Source organism: Mus caroli, chromosome 4 (genome assembly GCF_900094665.2).
Source record: "Mus caroli chromosome 4, CAROLI_EIJ_v1.1, whole genome shotgun sequence".
In the NCBI taxonomy this organism is placed as follows: Eukaryota; Metazoa; Chordata; class Mammalia; order Rodentia; family Muridae; genus Mus; species Mus caroli.
Genome location: NC_034573.1, coordinates 51,077,333 through 51,105,108, shown reverse-complemented (window position 1 = coordinate 51,105,108; position 27,776 = coordinate 51,077,333). Strand labels below are relative to the sequence as shown.

Sequence of the window (27,776 nt, the reverse complement as noted above, 5' to 3'; positions counted from 1 at the left end):
ACAGTTAGGAAAGGAAAGGTAAATTGGGGGCACACAGTCACTGTCTGACATTCAGTTTGCAGCAGGAGCACTTCTTAAACTTTATGTGGTCACTAGGGTTTATCACAGTCTGACTGACACAGATGATACTGGCTTCAGACATGAGCCAACTCGCTGTGTGACGGTGACAAAGCCCCAACTAGTCTCGTCCCTGTTCAGGTCGATGGGTGCGTTGGAGCTGGAGAGGCAGCTCGGCGGTACAGCACGTACAGCTCTGGATTCTATCCTCACCGCTGGGGTGACAGACCACCCACTTTAATGTCACAGCAACATCAAATTGCTCGTAAAGAACGTTTTCAAATGCCTTGTTAGTGATTCCCATCCCTTGATTAGCACAGACTGGCACAGACTTGTCTAACCAAGAAACCCATGAATCATACATTTAAAAAAATAATAACCAAGCTTTAAAAGTCTGTGAGCATTTCATTCATGGATACAAAGTATTTTTGGCAGTTTCCAACTTTTTTAAAAAACTGTTTGCTGAGCAAATGCTGATCTCTCCCGTATCCAGTCAGCTCTGCTCACAGCAGTCTTTCTCTCAGATTGTCCCATTCCACTGCCCCATTTTTTTCTGCACTTGGGAGAAAGAATTGCAGTGTTCTGTTTCAGTCTCCTGGGACAAACAGCCTGAAAATCCTACTGAGGGGCGTGCGTGCATGCATGTGTGTGTGCATGTACACAGCATGGGAGTTTAAAAGACAAGAGCCCTCCCAGGGTCTCTTGGAAGGAGGCGGAGGCCGAGCAGTGACTGCTCTGGAGTCCCGAACCGCTTCTCATCTTTTTGCACAGGGTACTACCACAGACACCTTTGCTTGGAGCCTTTTCCACTGAGAGGAATTATCCTTCTGCTTTACAATTAATGGTTGCCTCATCTGAGCTTCCTGGTGCCCCTTCTCGATCACCTCAGGCCTTGCTTGAGGAGGTTCAAGAAAAAGGTACAGTGAGTGTCTTAAAGACCAGTCAGAATAAAAGTGTCCATGTTTGTACATACTGTTGCTTCCCAGGATGTGGCTGAGGGACCCAAGGGACAGAAGTCTTTTCGAGCAGTGACGCCCCTCCCACCTCACGTGGAGCTGCATCTCCTAGCATCACAAAGATGCCTCATGGTCCATCTAGAACAACTCAGTGCCATTGATATTTAGAGTGGCCTGGTCCTGGCATGAAGAATCTGGCTAAGGTAGTGTCACAGTTTCAGTTGTCAACTTGACACCTTGGGAAGAGGGAACTCCAGCCAAGAAACTGCCTCTGTCAATGGCTGGCCTGTGAGCATGTCTGTGAGACACCAAATTGATGCAGGAGGGCCCAGCCCACTGTGAGCAGTGCCATCCCTAGGCCTGGGAATATAGAAAAGTAGCTGGTATGGCAATGCATGTGTAGGGAGGGAACAAACATGAGCATATCTCTATGAGTTTAATGCTAGCTTGGTCTATATATTGAGTTCCAGAACAGCCAAGGCTACATAGTAAGCATGTGTTTAAAAATAACACAAACAAACAAACAAACTAAACTAAACTAAACAGGAAAGTTGTCAGGCGCCATAATGGGACAAGCTAATAACTAGCAGGTGATCATCCTGAAATGGCCTGCTTCGGATTATTATGTAATCTGAGACAGGTACGCACTTACCAAGCAAGGCTGTAAGGGATTCATTTTAGGAAAGATTCCTGCTATTAGTATGCTTTTCCTGTTATTATTAAACATATAGAATAATCACTAAGTAATAGCACACCCCTTTGGGGCAGATTTTTGCAGATCCACTGTCTTATAGTGATGCTATATAGATAAATAGATGACTTAAGTCTTTATGATGATCCTCTAAAGATTCCTATATCAGTGATTATTAAGCTCATTTTAGTGGGACTGCTATTAGGTCCTTTTCTGAGAGTCAAAACTTCCATGAGAACTCTGCCAGTCTCCCAAATGTCACCAGTTAATTGCTCTTAGATGATAACCAGACTTTCTCCTACTCAGAGCACATTCCAAGAGTTTATAAAACAATTAACCAAAGATCATAAAAATGGAACTAACAATTTATTATAGGTGCTAGGACAGAAGATAAAATATTAATTGGGTTTATCTATACAAAACTTCACTTATACCTTAGTTATGGCTTTCAACCTTCAGTGAACCTGTGGAGCTGAGACAGGTGATGGATGTTTAGCCAGATAATTACTCCTCATGGATATGCATGTAAACATTCTCTATTGTAAACTTCTATTTCTATTTATGTGTGAACTTTTGATGAACTTTTTAACATGTGGTCATGTATTCTACATGATGTTTAAGAGCGGAGGACAAAGAGAAGAGTCAGAACTGAGGGACTGGTGTGAGAGGAATGGAGGTGAGAAGAACTGAGCTGAGAGAGGAACTGAGCTGAGAGAGGAACTGAGCTGAGGAGAAGTTTTTAGAGAGAACACTTTTTAGATTAGAAGGAGAATGCAGAGTGGAATAACTTAGAAACTGTACGTAACATTACATACTAAGAGAGCAATGTGCAGAATGCAGGGGGAAAGAGGAAAAAAGAAGATGCTGCAGAGAGCAGAAGGAGCAGGCAGGCTTCTCCTTACCATAGGACAGAACAGATCCCATGAAAAGGACAAAGTAGTCTTATTAAAAACAAAAACAAAAACAAAAACAATGCTTTTTTTTTCTTACAAACATGGGTTTAACTCATTTAGCATTAAAAGTGTAGAAGTCTTTCTTTCTCTATGTAATAAAGATTGAGCTCATTTTTCATCCAGAATGAGTGAGTTCTTTCTGTACCAGCGCTTGGTCTTTTGCTCCATATGCATATATAAGTATGGATGTGTGTGTAAGTATGTAATTGTGAGAATGTATGCATGTGTGTGTGTGTGTGTGTGTGTGTGTGTGTGTGCAAGTATGTAATTGTGAGAATGCAGGCAAGCTGGACCCAACTGGGTTTGAATAGAAATGTATAAATGAATAAATGAGCATGTATGAATCTGTATATGAACTTATGTGAGATTATGCATATTCGCTTATGTAAAAGTTTCCCCTTTTGTGAATGTTATTCTCTTCTTCTGGTTCAATAGAAGTTTATTGCTCCAAACTTCCCCCTAGCCTGACAAGCAAGAGGCATCTGGGCAACAGGGAAAAGGCTCTAGCAATTAATCCTTTACTTAATCTCCTGCTGTTTTAGGATGAGGTGCTAAGTGCCTGAGACTGCAGACTCTGGCCTCAGAGGAACGCAGAAGGCAGGTCAGCTACAATAACATAGTAACTTAGACTTAGATACGTTATCTTTTTGTTATACAGCAACCCTAAATTTCTCTTAAGGCAAAGTCTTACCCTCTGCCTATGCTCTTCCCCCCTCCGCTGCCTCAAGAAGAGCCCCCTCCCCCTCATCAGAACTGCCCCCCCCCCAACTCCGAGCAGAAAGTGAGTCTGGGAGCAGGGCGGTAAGCAGTGTTTCCCCATGGTCTCTACTTCAGTTCCTGCCTCCAGGTTCTTGCTCGAGTTCTTTTGCCCTGACTTCTCTTATCTGTTCACTGTGATGAACATATAAGCCAAACACACCCTTTTCTCCTCCGTGTTGGTTTGGTTGTGTTTTATCACAGTGAAGGCAACGCATACTAGCACGGGTGGCCACTCTTGTGCCAGGCGGCAGCATAGCAAAGCCAGCATTCCCGCTGAGGGATCCCCAGAATTCTCTGGACACCAGCAGGGCTCAGACATCACCCTTTCCTTTTGTCTTTCTCCACTTGAGGAGAAAAAGCATGACACTACCGAGAGTGGCTTTTATTCTAGTAGAGATTCTGTTTCCAAGGAGACAGCGTAGCCGAGCAGTAAGGCAGGAGAGGCTGTTGGTTGGCAGGAAGTAAGTAGTCCCATGATTCTCATGGTTTTTAGAAAGGTCACATACAAGCCGCCATTTCTTAATACTTTGTAAAACTGAACACGTGCTCTGAGTTTGTTTTGTTTTGTTTTGCTTTTTAAATCTCAAAAAGGGACTGAGACTTTGGGAAACATGCTGTTAATTTACCTGCCCCCTACTCAACTTTCCCATTACAGCATAATTCTCGCCTGTCATTAGGCCTGGAGTTCCACTGCCACAGTGTGCAGTTTCAGATTCAAGGGAGGAAGCCTAGATGTCTGAGGATGCTCTGCGTGAGGGAAGGATGAGGAGAGCATGAGTGTGCTAAGGAACTGGATTCAACAGAGGAAGGGGGCTTGGAGCTTCTGTATCCTATCTGCTTCCAGGAAGGCTCCATGCCTGAACCTGAGGGCAAAGAGAGACTGACTGACTCTGGATGGAGACAAGTCTGCCTGCTTACACAGGTCCTTCCTATTCATAGCTTGCCTTGTTCTGTGGGCGGTGTATGGCTGTCACCAGACCCAACCATAAGACTTCCATGTTATTGCTGGAAAGGACTGAGACCATGTGCAGTAGTTTGGATATGGTATGTCTGCAAAGGTGCCTGTCTGGTCTCCCATTGGACAAAGCTGAGAGGGGGCAGGACCTTTAAAGGGCTGGGCTCAGGTAAATTTGTTAGGTCACTGAGAAGCCTTTCCTTTAAAGAGAATTTAAAGATATTTTTGTGTGGTAATTCCTAGTTAGTTCTGGTAAGAGCCAGGTATGAGTGAGCGATCCTGGTTCTGGACTCACTCTCTGCATTCCTGTCTTAGCACACAATCTCTTCTTGCATATTCTCTGGCCCTGATGTCTTCTAACACATTCCTCACCAGAATTAGCACCATGCCATTTGGCAATATTTTTTTGTAACTCTAAAACTAAGACAAAGGAACCTATCTCTTTGTAAAGTATCCAGCCTCACGCATTGCGTTAGAGTACTACGGTAATGGTCTATTTACACATCACCTTCAGAATGAACGATGGGCGAGAAGTATGGGAGAGATTATCAATAGAAGGGTCAACATTTCCATTCTACCAAGAAGGTAGAAGGGGGAGATGCGATATTACAAAGCTACAGGCAAATCGTCCTTTCAAAATAGAAGAGCAATATTTTCGAGGTTTGTTGTAGAGGAGCAACTTGGGGCGTGTCAATAATAAGCCTAAAGGCTTGGAATCAACTATCAAAAAAATTGACCTTGCCCAATTCCTTCAATGGCAGCAACTGTTCCAAGAGTTGGAAACTGTAAGCATTCCTTATATTAGGCTCTTACAAGGGTTCAGTCTATGGATGAAATGTATCCACCATCTTCATAGTTCTAGACACTAAATTACTAGACACCAAACAAAAATGATTCTACTGCAGTGGTTCTCAACCTTCTCAGTGCTGCAACTCTTTAACACAGTTCCTCATGTTGTGGTGACCCTAAACTATAAAATTATTTTGTTGCTACTTCATAGCTGTAATTTTGCTACAGTTATGAATTGTAACATAAATATATAAAATGAGGTACCCAAAGGGTTCATGACCCACAGGTTGAAAACTGCTGTTCTAATGAACCCTGAAGAACCAGAGTTGGGGCACAGTGCTTGGGACACCAAGTCACCTTGGAAAGTCACCTGAGTACAGTTTAAGGGGTCTTGCTCATAAACCTGTGCTGGTATCCAAAGCTGACACAACCATCAACATCTAGGCTTCCACTGTGTATGAAGACAGTCTTTTCTGGGTTGTTCCAGAAAGATAGGACAGGGACCAGAGAGAGGCTGGGAACTGCAGGGACAGAGAGTATTCATCTTCAAAGCAGGGTCCTTTGCAACAATGAGATTTGTTCCCATCTGAACTAGTTTGGTTTTGCATGTTTCCTGTCATTGTCTTAGGAGAGAATGCCTATGACTCCCGCCCCTGGGGGCCAGTCTCAGGTGTCAGATCTAAGTCGCTCCAGGTAACTGACTCACTCACCATATTCAAGAACCCATGGTTTTATGAGTTGTCCTAAAATATCTGTCGTTGTCAAGCCAGCACAACAGTGGGTGAAAAAGAAAAGCAGATGTTCTACTAAAACCCAGAGCTGACTTTCCTGTCTCGATGCCTAAAAGGTGGTTGAAACACTTGGTCTCTCTGCTCTGAGAATCGCATCAGGGGTCTGTACTCTAAAGTTATTTGCTGGTGAAATTTTCATCTTAGAGTCAACACCTGTGTTCTAGTTTGATATTTTTGTTTGTTTGTTTGTTCTATTTTCCAAGTTTTGAGTTTTGTTTTTCAAGACAGTCTCTCTATGTAGCTCTGCCTGTCCTCGAACACCCTCCGTAGATCACACAGGCCTCAAACTCACAGAGCTCGCCTGCTTCTGCCTCCTGACTGCTGAGATTAAAGGCCTGTGATGCTAAATAAACCCAGGCAGTTTTGAATTTTGAGACAGGCTCTCATTATGTAACTTAGAATGATCCTCCTGCCTCAGCCACCCCAGGTGCTAAGATTATACTAAAAAACCCTTTCTCCAGTGTGCAGCAGTGTTCAGAGGTGAGCCTCGGGGCTCTGACTTAACAGTCACACAATGAATCCACCTACAGAGTCACAGCCTCACAGGGCCTGGGGGAGGGGCTTTGCTACACAAGTGAGCTTGCTCCGCCTCTGCTTCCTGGCTACCTCCAGGTAAGCACCTTTGCTCTTCTACCAGACGCCCTACCCTGATGTTCTGCCTCACAACAGGTCCAGAAACAACGGAGTCAAGTGTCCACCACCAATGGGTGCAAAATTCTGAAACAGTGAACCCAAATACACCTTTTTAAATGATTTTCTCAAGTATTTCATCACAGTAACAGAAAACCAGCCAGTAACAGATAACTCCAGGCTATATATGTGGTTTCCTCTTTGGAGTGCTTTTTTTCCCAAGAGGACAGTTAGTACAGTCTGTAGACATTTTATTGTACTAAGGTTGGGTAATGGCGCAACTGGAAACTACCCCTAGGTCAAGTCCATGGATATTATTAAACTTCACACAACGTATAAGATAGCCTCCAACAACTAATAATTATTGGCCCTAAAATGTCAATTGTGCTGTTGAGAAGCCCTGCTCTAGGGAGCTGGGACAGTTAGGATGCTGAATGCTTACGGACAGCTTTCTGTAGCCAGCTCTGCACAGGAGCACAGGAGTTTTGCATGCTACCTGTGCCCTGCAAAGTGCACCGTGAGCATCGTCTTCATCAGTGAATGGAAACAAATCTCAGTTTCAGAGAAGTCACAGGGTTAGTCAAGATCCGACAGCTCAGACACGCAGAATCAGGACTCCAAGTCTGGTCAAATGTGGAGGTGCAGGTTCACCAGCCCTGTGCTACACTAGGGGGCCTTTACATTAATGGCACACCATCTCTAGCAGAGCGTCAGGCTGAATCCAGGCAAGAAGATACACTCAGGAGAAAAGAGACCAAAGGGAGCCTGCATTTCCTGCATGTACCTGAAGGAGGCGCTCTCACTAGCCATGAAAACAACTACAGGGAGGTTAAAGCCTCCACCTCCCAGGTCATGGTACAACATATTTTTCAATAAGAGGCATCTATGAACTGAGGGGGAGCTGCCTGTCCATCTTCCTACAGCATGAAATGAATGATAGTATGACTTCACTTAATATCAGGGGTCTCAAACTATTTTAATCATAAAGCAACATTTACAAGAGAACTAACAGTAGAAGATAAAACTGTTTACAGCGCACGTAGTATATAGTATTGTTTTGGCTTGGGAAAACGGCAATCCTAAATAGATTTCGTCTGGGAGTGTGCCGCATGTGGGGCAGGAACCCGAGCTGGGACGGTGCAGATGGAGCCTGCCAGTGTGGAGTGTCCCACCCCTGCTTCAAAAGAACAGCACATCACAGAGCTAAACATAGCAAGCACCGAGAGCACAGCGAACCCCCAGCAAGCATCCTCTGTGATTTCAAAGAACATTTCCGTGGGGGCCGGTTCCAGAAGAGCTGTGAGTGAGGGCTGTCTCAGTGGTTTCCAAATCCCACAGCATGAGACGAAGGTGTCCACCTTCTGTTCTGAGACTCTTAATAATGCAGAGAATTAAACAAATTCTGATAAACACTGGAGAGAGCCAGAGAAAAGGTGGACTAACCTACTTGTATCTTGATTTCTTTTTTAAGCTGCATGACCTTCTGGTTAGCAACTGATACTTCAATATTTTATTCAATGAATATTTGATGTGACATATTTTCACACTGAAAGCTGTTCAGATGAGTTAGTCATCCCTGCAGTGAATCAGTTACTTACAAATGAGTCTTCTGTTTCCTGAGAATCTAAGCACCTCCCTATAGTCTGACCTGTATCCCAAACCACTTCCTGTCACAAGGGGGACATTTCTCTGAGCAGGTGTGTTTGTTTAAAGAAGGGCTCTCAAGCCAACTCCTCAAATGAGAGAACCTCAAAATGTCATGGCTGGAAGGTCCCAAGAGATTTCTCATGGAAGAGATGAGGAAAGAGGCCAAGAGAGACTTGCCCAAGCTCACAGGGAATTACCTGCAGAGCCAAAAAAGGTCATTTTCATTTAGTATTCAAGGTTTCTCACCTTCACCAAGGGGTGAGATAGAGGAACAGACTCCCTCTGTATTTACCTTTAGTCAAGGAAAGTTAAGAACACACTGTGCCTCTGAAGACCTAACTTATGATGGGCATCCTTCACTGTCAACTGGGCTAGATTTAGGGCCACCTAGGTGATTGGTGAGGCAGGGCTCCTCTTTCTCTTTCTCTCTCCATCCTTTCTCCCTTCCCTTTCCACTCCTCTTCTTATCCCTCCACCATCTATCCATCCTGAATGTATCTGTGAGAGGGTGTTCCCAAGGGGAACTCATCCTGAATGCATGCAGCACCAATTCCAGAGCCGAGGGCCTGGATGGAAAGACAGGAGGACAAAGGAGCAAGCCAGCTGGGGACCAACACTCATCCTTTCTGCTTATCTGTCACCTAGACAGCCACTACCACATGTGCCTACACTTTGGCATTTTAGCCAAGTGCACGGGGCCTGACAACCACATATGGAGCCCTCTGAAACCAGGAGCCCAAACCATCCTTTCCTCTTTTAGATTTTTTCTGTAGGTATTTTGTTCAACAGTGAGAAAAATAATGAATTCATTATTGAAATTAGAATGATACTCAAGTGGAAAAAAAACCACACAAGGCAAGCAATAAGCCCTGGTTCCAAGAACGGATGTGAGCTAGTGTGGATTTGGTTGCCTGGAATATCAAGGGCACCAGTGTGATGGTTTGTATTTGCTTGGCCCAGAGAGTGGCAATATATGGAAGTATGGCCCTGTTGGAGTAGGTGTGGCCTTGTTGGAGTAGGTATATCACTGTGGGTGTGGGCTTTAATACCCTTATCCTACATGCCTGGAAGTCAGTCTTTCATTAGCAGCCTTCAGATGAAGATGTAGAACTCTCAGCTCTGCCTGCATCCTGCCTGCCTAGACACTGTCATGCTCCTGCCTTGATGATGATGGACTGAACTTCTGAACCTGTAAGCCAGCCCCAATTAAATGTTGTCCTTTATAAGTCTTGTTTTGGTCATGGTGTCTGTTCACAGCAGTAAAACCCTAACCACTATGGGGTTCTGTGTAACCCCAGGGACACAGTAAGACACTGGTAATAGTTGACCTTGGAATTCTTCAGGATAATATTCCAACAGGAAACAACTCATACAGATGTTAACATCTGAGATTTGTTTTTAAAATATAAGAAATGAGTATGAAGTCTGCTTTCAGCAACCCTCATATATTTTTTTAAAGCCTCATTGGTCTCCTCTTACCAACAAGTCAAGAATATGACTGTTACACAAGCCAGGAAGAATAGCAAACAGAGACAAGTTTTCTGCTAAGTGACAAGGCTCTCCGCTGTTTGCAGTCACTCTGACGGCATGACTTGAGGCCATATTGCTCACAGTTCAGCTATTGATCTTTGTGTTATTTCAGATAATAGAAATTTCTGGGCTTTGAGGAGGTAGCCAGCATCCTTGACCTGTATCGTTATTAGCCCAGAGAGCCAAGGTTATTTCTAATGAAGTTCAAAGGGAGGGGGCTCTGCCATAAGGCCTTTGGGAAAACAAACAAACAAACAAAAAGACCAAACAAAACAAAACACAAAAGCCTCAGCTGTGTGGTGAGCAGCTCTCCCTTACAAAGTCCCCAGAGGTGGTTTCTAATGTCCTTGAGTCAAAGCCAGAATCAGTTTGAAATCAAGGGCAATTGCTGTGCTCTTTAGTCTACTGTGTGCTATTGATTTTCCAGGCTTCGGTGCTAGAAACTGAATCTTCCAGTCTGTCTTTCTCCATGTACAGCAATCCTCCTTGTACAATACAGCCATAGGGAATAAGCTTAGCATCTTTATAAGTTGTTTGTGGGCATGGATGAGTGAGGGTGGGCCAGCATGCACACACTGCAGTGCTCCTGTCGAGTTTAGGAGACAATCTTTGGGGTGAGTCCTCTTCTATCACTATGGCTTTGTGGAATTGAGTCCAGGTTACCAGATCTGGCAACAAGTGCTTAGACCCACTAAGCTAGGAACTCCTCCTTATTTGAGCCACAGAATCCAAATTTCTGGAATGAAGCCTATGGATTATTTTTTTTAACTTCCCCAAGGTAAATTATACTGCCCAAGATTTGAGTAGTCTAGGTACATTCTCCCTCCCTTCCCTGCCTCCCTCTGCACTTCCCTCCCTCTCTTCTTCCATCCCTCCCTCCTGCCATCTCTACCTCTCTCCTTTCCTCTCTTCCTCCCTCCTTCTATCCCTCCTTCCTTTGCCTTTCTTTCTCAGTAAGCTATCCTGAAAAATCTAATCACCACCACCACCAGTTCTGAAAGGCAGAAGACGTTTCATTCCAAGGCACCTCCATTGCATAAATAACATTGTGGAAGAAAGTGCAGCTAAAGGCCTGGAATTTTCTACACTGCCCCAGGCTGTGAACAATTTTTAAAAGCATATGATTTCATCCTTTCTTGATGTCTAGGGGAATGGTCATATCAAACCCAAACCGTAAGTCTTTGTGCTTTATTTAAACCCTGTCATATTCAGATTGACACAATCATAAAGAAGTAAGACACCGCCTGAATTCTAGACACACTTGAGGATCTGTGAGGCCACCACCCCTCTTCTTTCTCTAAACCAAATGACCCAAGTTAATTCTCATTTTTTTCATATAAAAATTGCATGTTCTCTTTGATTACCATGCTCTATTCTTCCTTAAGTCTTTTTTTTTCTGATTTGTTTTGGTTTTGGGACAAGGTCTCACATAGTCCAGACTGCCTCAGATTCTCTAGGTGGCAGAAAATGACCTACAGATGATCACCCTCCCACTTCCACCTCCCAAGTGTTGAGAGTACTACCATACCTGTATGGTATGTATACAGGTATGAATATGTGTGTATGTATACGTATGAAGAGCTCCTGTCTGCGTGTGCAGGACCCTCTTGGAGCCCTTGGAAGAGGAAAGGAACCATGGTGGGCTGTAAGAGTGAGTGGCTAGGCTCTGAGTCAGGGGAGGCTTTGCCTGCTCCTGTCATGGTCTTGCCAGGCATTGAACTCGTGGGCCCTGGATGTGTCCCAGGGTAAGCTGCATCCTATGGGCTACTGTGTATGAGCAAGGCTGTTGTGGGTACCTCCTCCTCCTCCAGACCTCCTGGCTGAGGACACCCTTCCTACTCTGGAATTTGATTTTGGTTTCCCTTCCTCTTGCACATACATACCATGTGCACTACCATAACCAGTGTGAGTGGTGCTAGGGATCAAACCCAGGGTCTTGTGCTTGCCAGGCAAGTGCTCTACCAACTAAGCTGTATCCCAGTGTCTGTGAAGGGTGGATCTCATATGGCCTCTGCTGGCCTAGGGTGACCTTGCTCGATCCTTCTGCTTCCACTTCCAGGATACAGAGACTACAAAAAAAAACCATCACCATGCCTGGCTTACTTTAGCATTGGGAGACAGAACCACGTGTCCCTTTTAAGAGAATCTAATGCATTTCTAGGGAGTGACTCAGACCAGTGGGTGGAGAGCTAACGATCTGTGATCTGCAGAGCAATGTTTTGTTGCACAAATTCCCTTTTCATGGGGCATTGTGGCATCACTTCTGGGTTTCCTGTTCAATAAATATCTAGTTCTGGATGGGACCTCCAAATCTCTCCTCTTCTCTTTATTCCTTTCTTTCACTGCCTCTGCCCTGTTGCTTTGTGAGTTTCAATTCTTTCTTAGTTTTCTGCAGCTTCCTTTTTTTTCAGTTCAACAATCATGCTTGTGGAAGATGGACATATTCACCCCTCATCTTTTTATGCTTCTCTTATTTGTGTTTTTTCCCACCAAGAGTGGGTCATCTGTGTCCTCTCCTCAACTGGGCGTGGCTACCAGAATGCTTTAGAGGCTCACTTATGGACAGCTCTAAGTGTAGACCTTGTTTTTGCTCGGCTCTCTGGATCTTCTGTTATTGCCACAGAAAGATAATAAGAGCAGCCCGTTAGCCTGTTGGTGCGCAGAAAATAAAAGCAGATGCATCCCACCTACAGCTTAGAGCCATTTAGCTGAGCTCAGCCAAAGAGAGCAGAGTCCTGTGGCCAATCTTCAGACTTTGTCGCACTGCAGGGAGCTTATGTGAACCATGAGCTCAACAGCTGTTCCAATAGTCCTCTGGGAGACAGAACCGAACTGCACCCAACCACAGGAAAGTATCTCCGGGGAATGGATGTTCCTTACAGCATGAGGGATGGTAGCCTCTTTCTTCCCTTGGGACTGGGATGTAAAGACACAAAAGCCTTTAGAGGAGAAGCATGCCTAATCTGAAGGCTTAAAACTGGAAATGTTCCCACATCTGAATCTTCATGATCACGGACAGGCAGACCTCTCCAAGTCTTTCCTCCAATGGGTCAATGTGCAAGATTTGTTCCATATGAAAAATTACTTAAAAATATTGTACAATGTTATCTACAGGTTATGTATAAGGTCTGTGTATGAAACAAACACATTTTATGATTCTATCCCCAAGGTGTCTCATTGTACACTGGCAGAGATTCTGAAATTAAAACAACTATAAAGTCCCTAATGCAAACATCTCTGATTCTAAGCATGTTGCACAAGGGTGGCTCAATCTACAGGGGAGAGATGACAAGAGGAAGGGAAACCAAAATCAAATTCCAGAGTAGGAAGGATGTCCTCAGCCAGGAGGTCTGGAGGAGGAGGAGGTACCCACAACAGCCTTGCTCATACACAGTAGCCCATAGGATGCAGCTTACCCTGGGACACATCCAGGGCCCACGAGTTCAATGCCTGGCAAGACCATGACAGGAGCAGCAAAGCCTCCCCTGACTCAGAGCCTAGCCACTCACTCTTACAGCCCACCATGGTTCCTTTCCTCTTCCAAGGGCTCCAAGAAGGTCCTGCACACGTATACAGGAGCTCTTCATTCTCTTGATTCAAAAGTGGAAAGATCTGCTCTATTTTTTTCTGTGGCTGACCATGCCCATTTGAACCCTCAACTCTTACAGCACACTCCTGTAGGCGTAGTTTCTGTGCACCTTGTAAAGGTTATCCTTGCGTTATTCAAATGCCGATTTCTCTGCCTTCATATGTTTTAATCCAAGCATGGCATTGTAATGCTTATGTCAAGAACCTCCTGTCTCAAGTTTGTGTAAACAGTTCTTACGATTTATTCTCAGCCCTGTCAATAAAAACTGATCACCCAATGACTAGGCAGAAGAGAGAAAAAAAAAGGATTAGATTTCCATCAGTCAGGGGAAGGAGAGGGGGAGGGGGAGGGAGAGGGACGGAGGGGAAGAGGAGAGGAAAAGAAGAGATTGAGCCACAAGAAGAGACAAAAGTTCATGAGAGTTCAGCTGAAGGATGGAAGGCACTAAATGCAAATATTATTGGGGTTATGGCTGGAAGGTAGACAGATTTTAGGTGATAAGATAGACTGCCCAGATATTAAGGTGAAACTTGAAAATAAACCTTGGTCTCTCTGTGTTGTTATTAGGGAACTAGCTAGGATAAAGACACCATATAAATTTACAATTATATTAAAAATAACATTTACACATTCCAGTGGTTGACTTTGTCCAAACTGAGCTTGCATTTAAGATGAGCCCCCAGGGTCCCATCACAGCCTGCCAGTGGCTTACCAACTCCTGGACCATAAAAAACAGTCATCCCTGCTTAAGGGAACAAGAAAAACAGAAAAGGTCTTAGAATTCACTCCTTTCTGTAGTAACACACTTTCCTTTGTATTTATGGTGTAATGGCTGTTAACAGTTTAGCTTTTACCCTTTGGGCTCCATAAAAGTGTGCATATACATGAATATGTGCACAGGCATATATGTATGTGTGCTTATGCATACATATATGTACATTCCCCCCAGACTTTTTCTTGAGCATGTCTCCCACAAGCAACAGTTAGCCATGCTGTTCTGAATGGTCTGTAGAGACATTAGGGCCTGGGCAAACGAGGAGCACAGGCTGAAGCACGAGCTGGGGTTTGTACTCAGCTTGTGACACAGCTGACCTCTCTGAGCTGGCCTCCAGTCTTCACTAGCTGTGAGTGTCAGCGGCAAGCAGCAGTTGAGCTGGCATACTCTGCTTCACCTGTGTGATGGCTAACTGTGTCTGTCAACTTGACTGGATCTGGAATCCCCTACAAGTCAAGTGGCTGGCCACTCCTGTGAGGGGTTTTCTTGACCAAGGTACTTGAAGTGGGAAGATCCACACTAAATCTGGTCATCCCTGGGCTGGCGGCAGCCCAGATCAAAGGGTGTGGAAGAAGGACTGCTTTGCCTTGTGTCTGTCTTCACTCTTGCTGACAAGTTCATCCAGCCTGTTGTTGAATTCCCTAACTGATAGTAGGATGAGCATCTCTGGGCTTCCAAATGTAGAGCGAGGACCAGCATTTCTCCCAAAACTCTTCAGGCCTACAGTACCAGAGTGAGCCTGTGGACTGAGTAGCTACCAGACTCTTGGTATTTCCCATGGGAATTAAACATTGTTGGTCTATCTTATCATGTAATCCAATCTAATAAGTCTCCTTTGACAATATAGTCATTCCATCAGTTCTGTTCCTCTAGGTCAGAGATTCTCCACCTTCCTAATGCTATGAACCTTTTCGCATAGAATTATTATTCCCCAACCATAGAATTATTTTTTGTTGTTACTTCATAGTTTCAATTTTGCTACTGTTATGAGTTGTAATGTAAACATCTAATATGCAGGTTATCTAATCTATAACCCCTGTGAAAAGGTCATTCGACACCTAAGGGGTTGGCATCCACAAGATGAGAACCACTGCTCTAGGAACCCTGACACACTCTTAGTTACTTGGTTAGCGAGTTGGAGATATGACTCTATGTCCTAAACTAGCCTTGAACTGGAGTGCCTCCTGTCTCCTGATGCACTTGCCAAGTGTTTGCTTCAGCCTTAGGAGGAGGTGGAGGGCCAGTAATAGGCTAGGTGAACTTGTCGAGAAGGGTCAAGACTAGCAAAAAGCAATCAGGCAGAATTTGATGGAACAGGTTGGCTGCAGAGACTCTGTTCTAAGGTCTGTACACACACACCACCTTCTACCCTCTGCTCCTACTGTCTAGGTGTCCTGAGACCTGGGATGGCTAGAGTTACCAAGGAGAGGCCTCTAATTTTGCTTACAAATGGACCTGAGCACTTTCCTGGCCATAGGCAGGCCACCTCTCTTTTGGAGTGAAGTAGTCAGAACCTGGTTGAGGGCAGCCAGAGAAGCAATGTGGTCACTGGGCAGGACAAGGAGGCCTTGCAAAGTCAATCTACAGAGCTCAGGCATACAGCCTAACCTTTCCTATGCTCTCTTCATCTCAGTTCCAAGAGCCCTGACGACAATCCTCCCGTCTCAGTTAATCACATAGGGCAAATCTAGGCAGAAATCCTTCACAGTGGCCACAAAAGCCAACAGCTAGACCCACAAAGAAAAAAAGATAAAAGCTGTCAGAAGAACTTACAGGAGAGCATTTGGGGGAGGGCAGACTGCTTATAATAAAGACCTCATTGGTGGGGGAAACCATCTCTGTACGATTCACTGAGGAATAACACCAATTCACACCGAAAAGTTAGCCGACACCAGTATGTATTTAGGACAGCAATCTACAGTCCCAGGGAAAAGTCGCAGCACATCGAAAGCGTCCCCTTCAGGAGAACAGTGGTTACTGCAGGCTGGGAACTACCTACCTCTGAATGTTATCTTCAAGCTGCTTGACTTTGAATTCATCTTCTTCAGACTGCCGGCGCCTGGCTTCCTCCTCCTCCGCTGTTCCCGCCGGTACACCCTGCAGCAGCCATTTTTCCCGAAGCACTTTGGACTGTGGGAAGGAGGGGAGACAACAGATGACACCTTTTGGTCCACATCTTTTCCAGCAGGACTTCTCCATCAAATCTGTCACTCAACTGTTCGGGTCTGACCATTGCCTTCACCCCTCCCGGTCATGGCTTTTGGTATCTGCTTGGCCTTGGCACCAGACTTTTTGGACTTTTTTTTTTTTTCGAGGCAGGGTTTCTCTGTATAGCCCTGGCTGTCCTGGAACTCACTTTGTAGACCAGGCTGGCCTCGAACTCAGAAATCCACCTGCTTCTGCCTTCCAAGTGCTGGGATTAAAGGCATGCACCACCATGCCCGGCTTTTTTTTTTTTTTTTGACTTCTTTTTCCTATACCTTCTTTTGTTTTGAAATTCAGGTGTGTATTTATTGAGACCCCCACCACTTACCCAATACTATTCTGGCTGCCAAAAATAAAACAAAGCAAAACAAAATTCAATTCCTGCCTTATACACCTTTTATTCAAGTAAGGAGAGAACAAAGACACAGTTTCTGCACATATATGCAGATTAGTGCGTCTGTGTGTACTTCCACATTCATGAATACATTTGGTTATATATGTATGCTCACACATATGTATGCACAGGTAGATGGGCTCCCCACACCCATCCCAATGATTCTGGGTGTTCAGGAAGTAGGGAGAGGGATTGCCGCAGGATATTTGATCACTCTTTGAACCCCAAGAATGTATACTGGGAAAACCTGTTTCTAGTTGTGGTGTGGCGGAGCTTTCTGTTTACTGTAGACAAGACTGAATAAAGTCAACCATAGGTCAAGCGGTGGATCACTCAGCCAGTTGACAGGGAGTGAACATAGGGAAAGAAACCATAGAGAGTAAGAAGTCAGGACAGATAGAGAGACACACAGGAAGTAGATAGGAGGGACATTCAGCTAGGAAGGGTTTATAAGACAGTGTGGAGAAGGACTGTTTTGTTTTGTTTTGTTTGTTTGTTTGTTTTTCCCTTCTGGGATGTCAGTAGAGGTCACCTGGGTGCTTTCTCTGTCTCTCTGAGCTAGCAGGCTTTCACCACAGCATCTGGCTCCTGAGTCTTCATTGATAAAACTGAACGTTTGGGATTAAAAAAAAAAAAGAGGTAAAGAAAGTGTTGCTATATTATGAGATGGGTCTAAAGGACTTCACTGACAAAGTGGTGTTCCGGTGGAGAACTGCCAGGACGAGGCACCAGCCTTACAATGTGGTGACGTGGGAAAGGATGAGCTAACGAGAGGTGTCAGTGGTGTCTGTGTCTCCTACTATTAACCACTGTTTTTAAAAAGTCCAAAATAGAGTAAACATAATAAATATGTTTAGGCTTATTAGTCATGGTGAAACTATATCTAGATTTAATAATTTTAAATATTTTGCCATATTTCCAAACCACCTGTAGCAGCTTGTGTTCTCATGCTAATTATGGTACCCAAACACCTGTTTGCAGTGTCCCACACGTAGGACTAAAGGAAGCCTGTCCTCAGTTGGTTTTCAACTGGTCAATAAAGTTACCAGTGGCCAATAGTTGGGCAGGGGGAGAGAGAGAGAGAGAGAGAGAGAGAGAGAGAGAGAGAGAGAGAGGCAGGACTTTTAGGATTCCTGAGAAGGGACCTGAGGAAGGAGGAAGAGGGGGATTCCATCTTGCCACAAAGAGGGGGGACCACACTGGAAAGGTGCTGGAGGGAGAGACAGACGTGTAGGTACAGGATGAAAGTGGCCCCAGGAGGGCTGCCCAGCAGGGTCCAGGGCAGCAAAGATAAAATATATAGTAAGTATTAATTCAGGAATATCAGAGAGAGTATGTGTTAGCCACTTGGAGTTAGGGAGTGGCCCAACCATTGAGCTATTTAAAGTATTTAAAAAATAAAGCTGTGTATATGTGTCTTTCGGGAATCCAGAACATTCGGGTGAGTAGCAAGGAATGCGCGCACCCACCAGGGAGTTTAGAGCTGATTAAAATACTACCACATTAACTACCAATGCGTTATTTATTTATTTATTTATTTATTTATTTATTTATTTATTTAATTTTGGAGACAGGGTTTCTCTGTGTAGCTCTGACTGTCCAGAAACTCACTTTGTGGACCAGACTGGTCTCAAACTCAGAGATCCACCTGCCTCTGTTTTCCAAGTGCTGGAACTAAAGGTATGTGATGGCATGCTCTGGTCCAAAGCATTTTTTAAAGATTTATTTTTTTTTAATTTTGTGTGTGTGTGCGCGCGCGCGCGCGCGCGCGCGTGTGAGTGTAAACATTCATATGTAGATGCTGCATGTGTAAATACAGCGCCCTAAGGTTCTGGAGAAGGTGTTAGATCCCCTGGAGCTGGAATCACAGGCAGTTAAGACTGCTGAGTGTGGGTGCTGAGAACGGAACTCAAGTCCTCTATAAGATCTGTATGGGCTCTTAACCACCAAACCTTCCGCTTATCCCTGCTACAAATGCATTTTTAAAGCAAATCCCAAACAGCATGACATCTCACCCATTGATCTCTGAATATGAGTCTCCAAGGAGACAAGGTCATTTTCCTACCCAATGTTAGTCCCATTGTAAAACTTTCTAAGATCTTGTACTAGCCAGTTCATATTGAAATATTCTTTTAAAATGTCTAATGTCATGCCTCATCTCTAAAAAATAAAAAAAAAACAACCTCAAAAATAGAAAACCCTTAGTGACTTATTACTCCCCAGTAGTGTCTCCAGTGTTAAAATCAGAATCCCACCTGTGCCAGCGTATGAATGTACTGTAGAATGGGATAAAATACATTCATTTCAGTTCAACAGTTGGGAAAGAAAAATTACTGCTTTGGGAAATGAGATAAAAACAATACATGGCAAGAGCATGTGTGGGCTACCTCAAAGGAAGAACAGGGATAGAGGCAAGGAAGGAACTCACACTTTGTAGTCCCTACACAGCAAGTAGCAGCTATGGAATATCCACAGAGACTGGTCTCGTGTATCATGGTTAAGGGCCAGAGAGCACCCCTGAGTGGACCAGCAGTCCTGGGAATTAATCACTGTGAGGATTTAGAGCCCAGGACTAATTCTTCCCAGTGAGAGAAAGCAGCAGGGAAACAAGAAAAACAGTCAATAATGACTGGATAGAGAGATTAGTGGACAGTTTCATTGTAATGCATCATAGAGATTGGTTTGATGGCTCTCGGTGTGTTCAGAGGCAAGCTCGGGGCCTGGAGAAATGGCTCAGCAGTTAAAAGCATCGATTATTCTTCTAGAGAACCTGAGTTCAATGTCCAGCATCTACACAGGGGCTAACAACCATCTGCAGCTCACGTTCCTGGGCATCTGACTCCCTCTTCTGACCTCCTCAGACACAGGTGTGCATGTGCAGGCAAAACACTACCTAAGTGGGATAAAATATGATGAAATAAAGGCAAACGAACAGTATTTAAGGTCTAGTTTTCTAATAAAACTTACAGACATGAATTTGCTCACATATAAATGATTATTATGTAGCTAAAATGACTGGCGAAAGTATACTCTACCTGTCCTAATTAGCTTTAAACAGCCAGCTAAAGGCAGTTTAGCATCTTGAGGAGTTGCCCAGATCAGGTTGGCCTGTAGACATGTCTGTGGGGGACTGTCTTGATTGTTAATGGATATAGGATGCCCCAGGCCACTGGGCAATACCATTTCATGGGCAGGTAGTCCTGGGTATAAAAAGGAGAGCCGACTATGAGCCTGAGAACAAGTCAGCAGGCAGCTTTGCTCCATGATTTCTACTTGAGTTCTTGCCCTGACTTCTCTCAGTGTTGAGCTGTGGCCTGGAAGTGTAATCAAAATAAATTCTATGATGCTTTGGATAAGAATGTTTTATCAGCAACAGGAAAGTTGTCTGAATTCTACATCAGGGGAGGCTGAGGGTATAGGCCATGGTAAAGTGTGTGCTTGGTATGTATGAGGCTCTGGGTTCTGTCCATACCACCAATGTAACCAATAGGATTTACAAACTCGTTAGGCAACGGTGCTTCTCCCTCACACAGGTCACTATTCTCCAGCTTCTCCAGCAATGGGCTCCACACTGGTGTCACCCTTCCCTCACCCTTGAGTCCCTCACAGTCAGGTGGCATGTGTGTCGTGTGTCCATCCCTGAGGTTAACAGAGGAAGTTGGACTTGATCAAACAAGTAACTGCTGAAGAATGAGAGCAAAGCACACACTCTGTTCCCCAGCAAACACCTAATTATAGGCTAACGAAGCAAAGGCAGAGCTGAGGATGGTCTGTCAAGTCTTCCTCCTCTACAGCTAAGGTCCCTGATCGGAAGCAACTTTTTAAGTTGATCCAGGTACACAGTTAGAAGGGTCTGGAGCAGGATGGAGGGTGGGAGATGGATTAGGATGAGCAAAGCCTCTGTCTCTCTCTCTCTCTCTGTGTCTCTCTCTCTGTCTCCTCTCCACCCCTCATCTCTGTCTTTTGATCAGGATTTGTCTTGTTTATAATGTCATATTTAGCAGTCATTTCACTTTGTAAGTCAAGCATTGATGTTGGATTTGTATAAATTCTCCTTGTTGTCAGACTATACAAATCTCCTCCTGTGAGTTATTCTTGTGGTTTCATGAGCTTATCCTTTATTCCAAATCATCCATTCATCTGTAATCTGAGTAAAGTTATCACTGACTGCATTTGTAAGTAATAGTTAGACTCTGGATTACTTCAATTTTCTAAAATAAAGTGGCTTAAGACTCCGGGTGAGGCAAGAGATGATAGTTAATGTTGTACTTTCCCCATTTTGTGTGTGTATATGTGGTACACATGTGTGTATGCATATATATATATATATATATATATATATATATATATATATCCATGTTGAGGTCCAAGACTGATGTCAGGAATCATGTCTAACTGCTCTTTCCACCTTCCCACAGAGGCAAGAACTAATCAGTCAAGCCCAGGCTTGCCAATATGGCTAGCCTTGCTAGACAGCTTTCTCTGGGGACCCCATCTTGGCTTTTCAAGGCTAGAATTGCAGGCAGGGCATCATGCCCACCTGGGGTTTCTGGGATCCAAACTCAGGTCTCATGCTTGCACAAAAAGCACCTTTACTGCCAAGAGCCACCATCCCAGCATGTTTCTGTTCACTCTTACATCCTTCCCTCATCCTCCTCTCTAACCCTCGAATCCTTTCCTTCTCTCCTCCTTATGCCCGATAAGATCTTGTTTTGATCTGGGGTTTTGTTATATAATTTAGTTCACAAGGGAGACTTCTAATAAAAGAGGTGGAGTTTTGCCCTTCACTCAAGTTCAGATTATAGGTATAGACACAGGATAAGAAAATCCTGGTGCCAAGTGCCTTCACCACTGAGCCATCCTACCGGTCAAGAATGTTTAAAATTTTAACGTTAGAGTTTTATATATACAAATGGACAAAAAAAATATCTTATTCATTCTGAAGTTTCAAAATAATAAAGACACCTTAAAATCTTTTAAGGTATCAGAATATTTTAGAGCTGTTCAGCAAATGTACTTATGGATTGATGATATTTTCTTCCAGTCACAGAAGAATTTAGTACTCTCTCTCTCTCTCTCTCTCTCTCTCTCTCTCTTTCATTCTGTTGTCCCAAAGGAAGGTCAGATTTGTCCACCTGTGACTAGGTGGCCTAAGGATAAGGACATATTGAAGATGTGGTATCAACAACGTGATCCTGACAGTGCTGATGAACACTCTGCAATGTGGCTGTCCCAAAGGAATGCAGCTTGTCATACACACGGAACGCATACAGCCCTGGGACTTGGGACAGAATAATAAAATAGACAAATCTCTGCCCATTCAACCAAAGGGCAAAAGAGGAAATATTAAGTTCAGTCCATGCTGGTGTAATACACTAGCTGATTTATTTTTTTAATTCATATCATCACAAGTCATATTATATAGACAATGAAAATAAATCATTGTTTCCATCGACTAAAAAAAACCAAAAACCATTTTTTCTAAAGAATAATAATGGCAGCTCTTGTCTCATAGGAGGTACCAGCATATTAACAGACAGGGATTAGACATGAATGGTACCTGCTCAGGAGTGAGCAGATAAACGAAATGAAAGGAATCACAAGGCATGGACCTGGGCATAAGAATGAAATATGAGTGTGATAAAGATGACATTTAAGTCAGCGAGGGAAAGGAAGAATTAATAAATCAAGCTGAAGGCTCGCTGTGAGTAAAAACATAAAGCTTTATTCTCACCTCATACCTTATTGGAAAATAAATTCTAGATGAATTAAAACTACTGAAGTATATGATCAAACTTATGGGCAAGCATTTGAGATGGAAATCTTTCCAAGTATGCTTAGAAGTAACATAATGTCAGATAAGATTTCATAAATAGTAAAAATTTGGCTTAAGAATTCAAAAGAGCCCATATATAATTTCTTTTAAAAAATAGATAATTTAGATACAGATGTCAGTATAAGCTAATTTTACCCAGGGGCTCATGAGGCCTGTGACAGAGATTATGGAGGATATATAAAGCATATACTCCTGTGGGGGAAGATATCTGGATGGTGAGTGGAGGTTATATAAAGCATATATTCCTGTTGGGGAAGATATCTGGATGGTGAGTGTTCAATTGATGGCTTCCTTTTTTTGATGATGTTCTTATTCTTTGTTTTTGAAATGATACAATTCTTCATTTCCTAACAAGCAAAATTAATATAGCTATCAAAATTACTTACTGGTCTGATTTCTAGATATTTCCTAGAAAATCTTACTTAAAAACATCAGTTATTAAGTAAAGATGAGCGTCTCATAAAACACAGCATCTCATGGTTTCCTATCACAGGGCATACATAGCATCTCAATATGCCATACGCTGATCATTTGTCTCCTTAAAGAATTTGTTCACAGTTGCCACGTAAAGTTATGGTGTGACTGTGTACTCCTAAACATCTCAGTGGGCAGGAATATTCAACAAACATCCCAGTGCCCAAACCACTGCCTTGCTTTCTATTTATTGGTTTTGACAGGAGACCAGTGGCTCTGTCTAAATAATTCATATCTCAGTGCATGACAACAAGCATCCGTAAGCCATTGGATATGTGGGTATATGTGAATACGGATATGAGAAGTATACAAAGGACATTAAAATTGCATCTTAATAGATAATGAAATCCAGCTTTAATGTTCTTCTATTTGTCTTAGAACAGAGAATATTTGCTTTCTCCAAAAGTGTCTAAGATTATAAATTAGTGAAACAAATGTCAATGACCGATATCTTTCCTAATATTTTTTACTTTAGAGAACTTACAATCATCACTTTAACATGACTCTAAATAGTCCACATCTTCTGTAGCCGATGAAAATGTACTGAGAGTAAGAGATACAGTGGTGATAGCAATTGGCACCTGTCTAGACGAATCACCTAAGAAAAAGAGCACCCACTTAAAGAAGAACGGTTTCCCAGGAAGATCCTTGTCCATGGAAACAGACAGCCCTGGGGTTCATTAGGCTCTCCCACTTAGCAGACAGTATACCCCTGAGCCAGCTACTTGCCACTGTGAGTTTCTTTCCGGACTGTGAGATGGGGAGAGGAATCTATCTTGTGATGGTTATTGAGAGCTTATATGTAAAGTCACAGGCCCGTGCTAGGTCCCTAAAAGGAAACTGTGGGCTTTACTGATTGGAGGATGTGGAGGCTCCTGTGACGTGGGAGGAAGCTAGCAACTCTCCTCTGAGAAGCTCACACAGGAAGGAATTCAACCTAAGTGCATTTTCCTCCGCTGAGGGGGTGACCACCAACCTGGCACTTGACTGATGGTGGGAAAGACGACTCTCTCACTACTCAGCTGAGTCAACAGTCAGAGCCTTTAACGTGAAACTCACTCCCTTCTGGCGACTGCAGTAATCTCATTCCCCAGTCAGGCATCTGCTTCCTTCTATGGAGACCAGACAGCAACTTAGGAAGGCTGGACTCAGAACAAAGAGAGACGGAACCACAGCTGCTTTAAGTGGGCACAGTAAAGCCTCTTCTTATCAAAATTCTCAGATCCCCAGTGTTTGGAAATGGATACTCCCCTGGGTGGTACCTTATGCGCACTGCCATGTTTGGAGCTTTGGGTCTTTCCTTTTTAGTTTTCAAGGCTAGCTATCTGTGCTTATTCTGTCTACTCCATCCTTTCCCCTGAGAGAGGAAAAGACAATCGATGCATTGTACTCTGTTTACTAAACTAACATCACCTTCAGCCCTGCCCATCCCTGAGTTGCAAGGTTACCATGGTGTAAGTGTTGTGTGTACCTTTGATAGCCAGTCTTAAATACTGCCTGATGCTCAGGTTGACAAGTCTGTTGTGTTTCCTGAGTGTTTCCTCACATAAAATGAAGTCAATTTTCCCATTGTTTCTTTAAACTGGATGGATGGATGGATTGATGGATGGATGGATGGATGGATGGATGGATGGATGGGAAGATAATGAATGGATAGACGGAGTATGTACAGAATATGTACAGCCATGCTGGTCAGCAGCAATGAGTCCTTGGCATCTTAGCTGGCACTCAGAATGATGACAGACACAAAATGAACATGGTCTCTGAAATGTTCACTCTGTGGCTTTGAATGCAAAGACCACAAAGGCAGCGCACTACACTGAGGCTGGGGAGGGGAGAGGCTATTGGCCAAAGCCCCCACTCTTACCAGAAAGTTCTCCTTTTAACCCATAAGTAACTGAGTTCTTAATATATGTCTTTCTATCACAGGGGGTGAATTGCCCGCATGCTGGGCCAGAGACCTTGCTCTCTCCAGACTGGCCTGGCCTTATGCAAGCCTGTTAGCATTTGTAAACCCCACCTCTGTAGAAAGGTAATCCAAATTTTAGCCCCAGTCCTGCCTGGGCAATGTTGTCAGAAGACAGTGTCAGCATTTGAATACAGCGCAGGCTGCTCCAAAGTCAGGTCTGGAGATGGAGTGGAGAGACAGACAGAAATGGCCAGCGGACACCCCGCTGCTCTTCTTCCTCTAGAACACATGTCTCTGGTTATTGTGCTTGGGGAACTCACAAGCACGTCGGGCAGATATAGGTCAGGCTGCTCTTTGAAATCAGGAGCCAGCTTGCTCACGATCCTCGCTTGGAGGATTCATTTAACACAACCCGCTTTTCCAGAGAACATGGAAGAGTAAAAAAGGTCCACTCTGCTTCAAAGAATCCCGATAATGCACACGCAGCGGTACCCCATCAGCCCATCAGCAGACCCCTCCCAAGCAGCCCGAGAAAAGCAATTCTGCACACGCAAGATCATGGCAACTTGAGGCCAGTGGGAGGTTTTCCTTTTTTAAAAGCCCAGGAATAGTCAGACAGAAAAGCAGCAACTCTGGGCAGGTCCTTGGGCATGGCCACATTATTATCTGAACATGCAGAAAGCAACATTCAGCCACCAGTCGGGGGCATTTGTGACAGTGACAGAGCTGCTCTTCTAAGGCAATCAATTACAGTGCTTAAGCACATTATGTTTTAAAGGGGGGAAAAGTCACAACTCCCCCCCTGCCCTGCTTGCCTCTCTTTTTAATAAGGTACAGTAGACATTGAACCAAGTCAAAAAAGCCAAGTTTGACCAATCGCTTGTTCTAACAGAACATCTCTAACATTGTGAAGTCAAAATAAAATAAATGAACAATCTAAAGCATGCAGGGTGGTTCTTTTATTAGCTCACACTGCCTCATCCCCCCTCCCCCACCCCCTTTAACAAGAAAGATTCTTTTTTCACTTTCAGAAAGTCCATTATGTTAAGCACAGCTTTTGGAGCCTCCGAACGAGATACACGAGAGAAACAACTGGGACCATGTGGGGCATTCCAATGCAGCTTCTCTAGGTATCTACCATGTTGCAACAGGAGCAGTGCTCATAAAAAGCAGGATGCTGTTAACGGTGCCTGAATTTGAGAAAAACCACAAGGAAAGGCAAGAGCCCCTCTCCTGGCTGTGTGGGGAAAAGGCTGGTTCCGGCAGCACGGCGCCTTGCCTCCGGGCTCTGAGAAGTGTGGTCTGCAGGGCTAATAACACACAGGTTCCTGGGATGGCCGCTTACCTTGGAATGCTGAAGCAGCAGTACCTGCTCGTCAAGCTGTCGTCTCTTCCCTTCTATTTCCGTCTGCCTCTTTCTTTTTTCCTTAAAAAAATGAAGAGAGAGAGAGAGAGAAGAGAGAAGAGAGGAGAGAGAGAGAGAGAGAGAGAGAGAGAGAGAGAGAGAGAGAGAGAGAGGCTGTCAGAGTGGGTGGGTGTTGGCTCCAGGAATCTGAAGGCAAGGAGCGGGAGTGGAAACGGTCCACATCTGTGCAGACACTTCCAGAGAGGCTGAGCGCACGCAGCGTCACCTGCTCCACGGTTGCTGCGCTGGGTGGATTGCAGGCAGCAGCCTTCTCTGAATGCGTCTGCGGTGGGCTCCGTGAGAAACAATTTAATTCAGAAGGAAAGGATATTCACACACACACACACACACACACACACACACACACACACACACACACACTGCTGCTCTCTGTGTTGTGCAGAGCTAATTTGAAGACAAAGAATAAAAATGTCTCAGTGTTGCTACAAACTGCAGATAAGATGAGATGGTGGTGGGGATTATAAGGCAGAATTCTTCTCGTCCACATCCCATGCAGATCAAATATGGGACAATTTTAATCGTGGAAGAATAAAGCATCAAACAGGACACACCAAACAATGCAAGTGAGAGCGCTGGTCCTTGCTTAAATAAGCATCCTGGCAAAATGTTTCAAGTGGGCAGGGCTTGCTGAGGTTAGGGTAAATAAAACATCAAGGATCTGCCTGGGACCAAGTGCCAGCCCTGTCCATTACTAACCATGTGCCTTTTAAGTAGGTTTTAAGCTGCCTGTGTCTCCTGAATGGACACTGTCCAAATCCCATGACCGAAACGTATCTTATAAGTGAAATGATCCATCCAGAAAGCCTGGAACAGTGCTTTGCACACAGCAAGCATTTATTCTCCTCTGTCTGCGATTATTTGCTCTGCCACACACTCATTTCTAGGAAATGCCTAGAAACCCATTTGAAAGGGATATATTTCTACTATAACCGTTCCATTGGAGTGCACACTTCACATTTTTTTTTCTCAATACTTCTCCAGTGCAGACAATAAACAGCACAGAAGTGTGACTCATACGAACAGAGAGGCCTGCCCTTCCCCCTGCAGACTTGCCAATGTTTTGTTGCTGAAGTATACAGGAGTGTTTCACTGAGACATACTCAGCAGTAAATTTCTTTCCTTTACTCACAGATGCAGGGAGAAACTTGTTAGGCAGGACATATTGGTGTTTCATAGCACAACAGCCAAATCCCAGGGGACACAATGGTGCTGAGGTCTGGCTGCCATGTTTGATGTTAAGGGAAGCTTTGACTTTTAATGTAATGCTGTGTTTCTGGGGATGTGATCATAGCACTACTGCATATCAATGTAACATATGCAATATATAAGCTTTAGGAAATATCCGCTCATTATCTTGAGCCATATGCAATATATAAGCTTTAGGAAATATCCGCTCATTATCTTGAGCCA

General features: G+C 44.0%; 1 protein-coding gene across 2 annotated transcripts in view; it reads right to left on the bottom strand.

The window, feature by feature from the left end:
• The window catches only part of LOC110293507 (paralemmin-2), a 187,044-nt gene that overhangs the window by 91,957 nt on the left and 67,311 nt on the right, over positions 1 to 27,776 (bottom strand). For both annotated transcript variants that reach the window (XM_029475714.1, XM_029475715.1), the window contains exons 2-3: positions 26,286 to 26,366; positions 16,122 to 16,252 (exon numbers count right to left, since the gene is read on the bottom strand). In XM_029475714.1, the coding sequence (XP_029331574.1) occupies positions 16,122 to 16,252; positions 26,286 to 26,366 (212 nt within the window). The remainder of the gene's footprint in view (positions 1 to 16,121; positions 16,253 to 26,285; positions 26,367 to 27,776) is intronic.